General features: G+C 34.1%; 3 protein-coding genes across 6 annotated transcripts in view; 1 reads left to right on the top strand and 2 right to left on the bottom strand.

Annotated features, from left to right (window-relative positions):
* The window catches only part of LOC108774914 (citrate synthase-like), a 7,327-nt gene extending 4,517 nt beyond the window's left edge, over window positions 1-2,810 (bottom strand). For 2 of the 4 annotated variants that reach the window (XM_018541148.1, XM_018541151.1), the window contains exons 1-5: window positions 2,501-2,802; window positions 2,130-2,342; window positions 1,421-1,759; window positions 779-984; window positions 71-203 (exon numbers count right to left, since the gene is read on the bottom strand). In XM_018541148.1, the coding sequence (XP_018396650.1) occupies window positions 71-203; window positions 779-984; window positions 1,421-1,759; window positions 2,130-2,342; window positions 2,501-2,638 (1,029 nt within the window). In that variant the 5' untranslated portion in view covers window positions 2,639-2,802. Of the gene's footprint in view, window positions 1-70; window positions 204-778; window positions 985-1,420; window positions 1,760-2,129; window positions 2,343-2,500 lie in introns of all 4 variants that reach the window. The other 2 variants (XM_018541149.1, XM_018541150.1) reach the window with 2 other exon arrangements.
* Window positions 1-7,591, top strand: part of LOC108774912 (Mediator complex subunit 25) — a 44,644-nt gene that overhangs the window by 17,540 nt on the left and 19,513 nt on the right. The window lies entirely within an intron of this gene.
* LOC108774901 (ras-like protein family member 10B) overlaps window positions 4,852-7,591 on the bottom strand; it is a 10,967-nt gene continuing 8,227 nt past the window's right edge. Inside the window, exons 5-6 of the mRNA XM_018541130.1 lie at window positions 6,722-6,925; window positions 4,852-5,401 (exon numbers count right to left, since the gene is read on the bottom strand). Of these exons, the coding sequence (XP_018396632.1) occupies window positions 5,276-5,401; window positions 6,722-6,925 (330 nt within the window). The 3' untranslated portion in view covers window positions 4,852-5,275. The remainder of the gene's footprint in view (window positions 5,402-6,721; window positions 6,926-7,591) is intronic.

Genomic DNA, 7,591 nt, shown 5'->3' with positions numbered 1-7,591 from the left:
TCTCACACACATATATATATATATATATATATATGTGTAATTTTTTAAAGAAAAACCAATGTTGCTTTACCTCCAACATTGTTCCACTTTTAGGCTCGTCGACGTACCCTAAAACAGTGCTCGCTAATACCTCATTTATATGGAGATCAGTTGAACCCAAAATTTCCGTAACGTGAGCAATCGGAGCCCCACCATCATCGTCACTAAAGACAGATATTCAATTCTCTTATATTTAAAAACAATAATAAGAGAGGACATTGAACTACAATCGCTTGATTATATTGGCGAATAATATGTTAATTTATTAATTCAATAATATTAATAATATAGTTCATAAACGTTTCAGCCTAGATTAGGCCATTTTCAGTACATAATAATAAAAAAGATATTCGCAATTATAAATTGATATTCCGCAGTCCATTACATGTGTAAAGTTATGTGTCAGTTATTAAAAAATTGTTAGCTTGTCTACAACGAAGATTAAAATTTTATTACAAGTCTTGAATTTTCTGATAGTTTCTTGTATTTATCGTGTTATTCCTCTTCATTTCATACTCAATTTAATTAAAAGATATAATTTCACAATTATATAATTGCTACTATTTACGCGAAATGAATTTTTGTATTTTAATCATGATTTTGTATTATTAAGTTTATTAAATATAACTCAATATTTATAATTATTGCTTCATTGTTTTTTTAACGAATGTTTAATATATTCGAATTTATTTTTAATAAAAATGGAAAAATTTATATTATAAGAGAATTGAAAAATTACGCGTTCAAAGTGATGTAGAGTCTGAGGAAATCCGCAATTGATGATTTTCGGCCGTCTAAGCTTTCGTTCACGTTTCTCAAGCAATCTAACAAAAATTGCACCCAATCGCCATCACCGCTCACATTTGTCAATGTTTGCCCTTTGGCAATCAAGCCGATGATTGCTGGTAAGGTCGCAAGAAATTCCATACCATCTTCATAGGTATACTTAAAACCAAGTAAACATTGTTTTGCGTAAACTATAATATGTAATACTAAATAATTGTGGATAAAAATTTTCTAGAATAAAAATGCGTTCTTATATACAGAAAATTACATCATTCTTTTTCTGTTAATTAGCTTAATTATAAAAATTCATAAGCGAAACCTATACAATTTACTTTTAGAAATGGAAATTTTGATATCTTGAATAAATATTTTTTGCTATTTATATAATTTTATTTGTATTTTTTCAATGACACATAATTACGTTTTTATTTTTATGTATATGTACATATATTTAAAATACATAATATTCTGTTACGTGTTTTATTAGAAAGAAAACATTGGGATTATTATCTGCAATATTAATTTTGTAAGTAATTCTATAAAAGAGTTTATATTAATTCAGTAAATTTTTATGTCACAAAATATTTTCGTTTACCTCCCAATAAGTATAAGGCATGGCACCGTGTCTTTTAGCTTCTTTCGCCGTCTTGCTGATGTCGAAAATTGTAAGCGCGACCGACAATTTATGCAAGGGTGTAATTGTTTCGGGCATCGAACGCAAAACGGAAGCTATTGTTTCGCCCCGTGGCCCCGACCACCATTCTGCACATTTTTTACGTCGTAACGTCCAGTCGGCGATCAATGAAGCAGTTTGCTGCTGTGTTGGAACGTCACCGGTTAAGAGCAACCAAAACACAGCCTCCGCGCTTGGCGAGTTTCCTTCGCGAGGCAGCAGAGCAATCACTTCCGGTATAGTCAATCCACGGTATATGATCTAGAGAAGTTTTATTTTCAATGTTAAAGTCTCTCTCTCTCTCTCTCTCTCTCTCTAAAAAAAAGTATGTAATCTATGAGTCGCAAACAATTATTGCTTGAAATTTTTAATAATTAAACGTCAGATTATACATTTTTACCAAATTTAAAGTTTTACGAAAATGAAAAATTTGATAAAATAAAATTATATCATCCCCTTTTACACACATACACACACGTACACATTCGAAAGATATGGTATATATTATCTTTAGTATCCATATATTTTTTAATATATCATCGTTTATTAATTTATCTACTTTAATTATTCTTTTAATAATTTAAAAGATATCTTGTCTCTCTTAACGATTAAACATTTTTGTGACTATTACGCCGCGTTTCGGGTCAAGTTCCGAGGTTTCTCTGACGATAGTTTTTACATCATTTAATCCCGTGTATAAGTTCTCGACTGTGATTTGACTAATGACACTTGGACCGAAGTGGAGTCGAAAGTTTCTCAGGAGATCGTGATGCACGGGAATTTTCTCGCAGAGGGCTTCCTTTAGATTTGTGCTCGTACTGGGCTCTCCTCTCGTCTTGCTCACCTTAGGATGACAGATTTCATATTTATTGTATTTTTCGGGAAGACTGTTTACATCTCTCAAGTGCATTAAACGGCGCCACACACACTTTGATAAGATTCGCGAATTTCGCGAATTAGTCATTCGCGCGATCTCGCGTACTTTGACAAATTAGTTCCAACCGTCAGTACGTGTTGTTCCCCCGTTCCAAAGCTGGCCTTTCTGTCGCCGGGAAATTGCGTGATGCAATTTCTCCTCCTGTCCCGCAGAGCGAATAGATGGGCTTTTTCACACCGAAGTCCTCTCGACAGACGTAACATCTTTCGTAATAATTTGTTCAATCGTGAATCCAAATTAACGGTTTATACGCCACGTGGAAGGTATATAAAATGAAGCGACGGTAAACTCTTACATAATAACTTGAATTTATCTCTTATATCAAATCATACGGAAAATTTTTTACGTTAAATCATCTTAGAAGCATTTTGACACATTCAGTCTGAAGAAAAATCAGAAGCGAGACCTTTCGATTTTACTGTTTCGCACTTTAGTGCGTTTACTTCAAGCTGTCTTCTTCTGTTCAAGAAGACACACATCGTTGAAAAATAAAAATAAATAACCCCAAAAATGATATTAAAGTGTATCGTTCTTTATTAAAAGAAAAATGATTTTTTATAAATAACTAGAAAATAAATAATTATTTTCTAGCGTTTATGATGTCATTTTGATGTCATGATGACTTGTGTTCTGAAGAAACACATAATAATTAACAACAAATCAAAATGATTTTATCAGGAGATGTGGTAGCGTCTCGCGCTAAGATCACACACAGCGACGCGTTTTCTTAACATCAATAAACAATCAAACAGAAAAATCATTATTTTGACTTTTATGATGTCAAAATAAAGTCATTTTGACTTTATCTTGATTGGTGTGTTCTTTGAAAAAAAAAAAACGGGCTTTCTATAATAATACACAGTTAGTAATAATAGATCATAAATCGAAAGTAAGTTGTGAGCGAGTCAGTAATGTGTCATGAAACAACAATAAATCAGTAATCAAAGTAACTGCGTCAAATCTCTATTTTTTACACTTAAAAATTTTTACTTGGATTACACACGACATTATGATTGACCAATCATACACGTATAGTATATTATTTGTTTGGAGAACTATCACCTTTCTGATTAGTTGACATATTATGACGTAACAATCTAATATAACTTATTCTGAATGCAAGTTTCTTAATAGGCCTTCTACAATAAGTTATAAGTCATAAATCAGAAGTAAGAAACTAATAATTGACGACTGTGATTGGTCCATTTCTAGCTTATGACTATGGCTTATTGTAGAAGGCCCATAAGATTTATGATTTATAATTCTGACTTATCACTAGTGTGATATAAGTGATGACTAACGACTTATTGTAAAAAGCCCATAAAGTTTCATGAGTAAAACGTGATAGTTTTCGAATTAAAAGTGAATAAAAAAATTAAAATGAAGTATAGGCATTTGGGTGACGTGTAGAAAAAACGATATGCCACGTGCTAATGTCTCATTGGTGTTTTTATTGTGAACGTCGTGCGTGTGCATACAAAATAAGGGATCACATATCACTCTGCTGGTCGTTCCCATGCTGTCGTACTCGCGCCGGTTACAAAACGATTAAACTTGCGTCTGCGCAAATTGGAATTGAGCGATCTTACGTATGCCTGTCGTATATAACTTTTTAACATTGTGCATTCGAGCGTTCGAATGTAACAGATAATAACGTCGATGAGAGAGACGCCGCTCTCTCTATATTGCTGGTGTCACTGATGTGGCGCGCGACAGAAACGCGTCGCGGATGAGTCACGAGGATGCGTCTTATCTCGAGAAGGATCCAGTGTAGAAATTACGTGCACATTGCATCCCTCTTAGAGTACATACAAACGGTAACAACGCTAACACATGATATATGCCAGTATAATCTATGTATACAACATGTCGATAATATATATTATAACGATTACAAGTTCCTCGCGATCGACTGATCGTTAGATTGATAACCAATTAATTCTCTTAACAGCATAGTAAAATATATGTATATGTATATGTATGTACTATTGCTTCATTCGCTCACCGAGTACCTATATACCTACTGCGTGAATATAATTAGGCCGAACGCGGGAAAGGGTTGAGCTGAGAGGAGTTCCGCGCTGCATTTCGCTGCTACCTTCTTGCCTCGTTTAATTATCGAAATTTTCTTTTCTAATTATTATGCTATTTGATATAATTGTTTTTCTGAGCATTCTAACGCGTGTTAATTTCTATAGACGATTTCATTCCGTCTAAAGATCACAACTCATTGAAAATCGGTATACATATGTAAAAGTAATTTTACTGCGTAAAATTGATTTGACTAGAAAATTATAATTATTATCGTTATTACATTGTAATATTTAGTATCGTAATCGACGATCTACGCATAAAAGAAGATTATTTAAGTATGCGATTAACGTGAATACAAAAATTTGAATATTGCAGGAAGAGACACAGGTCCTTACCGAAGAAATCGTCGGGATTTCACCGAACGAGCCCCCGCTAAATTACGCGCGAAATCTCCGATGTATATAATCCGGCGATTAATTCGCGTGTCGCAGCGAATTTCGCCGTTGACGTGAATTTCGATTATATTATTGTCGCTTATTTCGAAACTTGTTATTTTTCACTCGTCCACTTGCTCGCGTGATTGCGCACGTTTAGCACTTTTGTGCAGTCTTAGAAGAGTCACCCCCGATGTACACGATGTACTCTACCTCGCGCTCTCGACTCTCTCTTGTATACCTCGAGTGACATGCTCTTCGAGTTGTCATCGCTCTGGTTTCATTGCTCGCGGGCAAGTACGGTACACGATACATCGACGTTGCATTGTACGATCGACTGCTTCGTAACAGAGAAGCGATTTGGTCTTAATGTCAGAGAAGAATGCACTTCTCGTTGGTATCGTGCTGATGGGATCGCATCGGTTGCGTGGCCGCGGGTGACGGTGAGTTCGGCCTACCTTCTATTGCCTGTATGCTCTTCATCAGTTCCCGAAATACCTGTCAATCAGAAGATATCGAAAAGTTGTTGTAGTCTTCCTAACTTACGGTCTCTTTTAAGAGAGGCCACGCAAATCGTTCTTTAACAAGTTTAATGCACGCAGACTGATTGTGAATTTGCAAGAAGTGAACAGAGCAAAGGAAAGACCACAGATCTTCAAGAAAACACGTTTTTCGGTTTGTTACAAAAGGTACAGTCTGTTCAATAAGAGCGTACGGAAAGTCTATCTAGTAAGAGCGTAGCAGACCTATTTCAAAGAAAAATGGCTTATTAGCCTTACATTTATATTGATCGTATTTAGTAGGATTATGGCCAAAATGCAATTATATTGATAAGAAGTCCAGTCACTAGCTGCATCTACAATAGACTGGCACCTCCGAGGCATTACTTTCCACTAAAGAAATCGCATTCGTTTTGCAGCAAATCGTTTATTCTAACACAATTCAAGCAACAACGGGTACTTTGTTTATAATGCATGCAACACAAAGGTAACATCTATCGGCGAAAATAAAAATTCAGAATATATCTTTACTCGACTATAGGTAAGCCTTGCTACGCTCTTACTAGACAGACTGTAGTGGAAAGTATGCCTCGGAGGTGCCAGTCTATTATAGATGCAGCTGGTGACTGGACTCCTTATTAATATTAATTCCATTTTGGCCATAATCCTACTGAATACAATCAATTTAAATTTAAGGCTAATAAGCCATTTTTCTTTGAGATAGGCCTAGCCACGCTCTTATTAGACAGACTGTATATAATTCTTTATGTACACGTTAAGAGAAACCCAAATTCAACTTCACACTTTTATTTTGTTTTAATCAACGATAAGTGTAAAGATTTTGAAGTCATTAGATTGATTATTTACTTGGAAAGATTATAGATCTCGTTTACATATTATGTTTTGAGAAACTAAGTGGTGTCTGAAGTTATAGAACTTGAAATTCATAATATGAACACAGAAAGCTACCTTTTATAATAAACTGCATTTCAAAAGCGCATTTCTACTTTTGATCCTTCCCTTAAGGTTGAAAAAAGTCTAAAAATCGTAAAAAAAATTTTTTTAATTTCTGGAAGACGAAAAATTCAGAGTTTATTTTTAACAATAAGCTCTTCTCGACGAATTTTTCGACATCAGTATATTTCCTCGGTGATAATTTCAGTAACCGCGTCTCAGTATTCGAAATTTTGGTGTTAGGTGCTAAATATGAACGGTAATTGAGGTGCATATTACAATTTTAAAGGAGTTAAGTTAATCTTAATACGAATGAGATGCAAATTGACGGCGGGCAGATTGATAAATAATGTATAACGCACACCTGCACTACGCGACAGTTAAATCTGGCACTGCACTCGACGTAACCGCATCTCCAGTGTTTCCGAACGAGGTTCACGATGTCCCTGTACCTGGTCCCGGAAGCGACGGTCTGTGACAGTTCGTCCTGCTTGTTCCCGACCACCAGCAAGGGTACGCCTCTCATGTCGCGCGCCTCATAGATTTGCTCGCGTAACGTTCTAATATACTGAACACAATTTCGGTCGGAAATGAAAGAAAAACATACGAGACTGTCGTCGTGTTAACCCCCTCACGTTTTAGCCACTTGTATCAGCACATTTAAAAAATTATATCCTTGGTAAACATTAAATCATTAAAAATCTGCAGATAAGACACATTTCACAATAAATGACTTAAACATTAATAAAAAAATATTGTGATAAATTGAGAGAGATATTGTACTATTATAAAATATAAAAATAAATTAAAACGTGTTAAGGCTTTCTAATTAAATCAATAGACATGTGTATACATAAAATTTATTGTATAATAATATAATTTAAAAAAATGTGATGACCCTTGTATTAGCATTTTTATTATATTTTAAATATAAAAATGATTTGTAAAATTATATATTATTATTAAAAATAGAAATAAATAAAATAGAAACGTAATTAAGGTCAAGTATCGTCTTGTGTCGACTTACATTGGCTTAGGGTAAACCCGGTATATATCGCCGTACCTATCGAAAACTTAATTTATCAATTATTATTTACTATGTTTAAAACAAATTAATTATACAAATAAAAACTTTGTATCATCTACTACTGTAAAAAAGATATTAGAAATCCAAAATAATTTTTTTTCCATATTAAAAAGTAACTTTTTCAAACCCCTGCATTTTTACCATTTA

This window comes from Cyphomyrmex costatus, unplaced genomic scaffold (genome assembly GCF_001594065.2).
Source record: "Cyphomyrmex costatus isolate MS0001 unplaced genomic scaffold, Ccosl1.0 scaffold277, whole genome shotgun sequence".
NCBI classification, from domain to species: Eukaryota; Metazoa; Arthropoda; class Insecta; order Hymenoptera; family Formicidae; genus Cyphomyrmex; species Cyphomyrmex costatus.
Note: the sequence above shows the minus strand (reverse complement) of the source record. Positions and strands in the feature narration are given on the sequence as shown.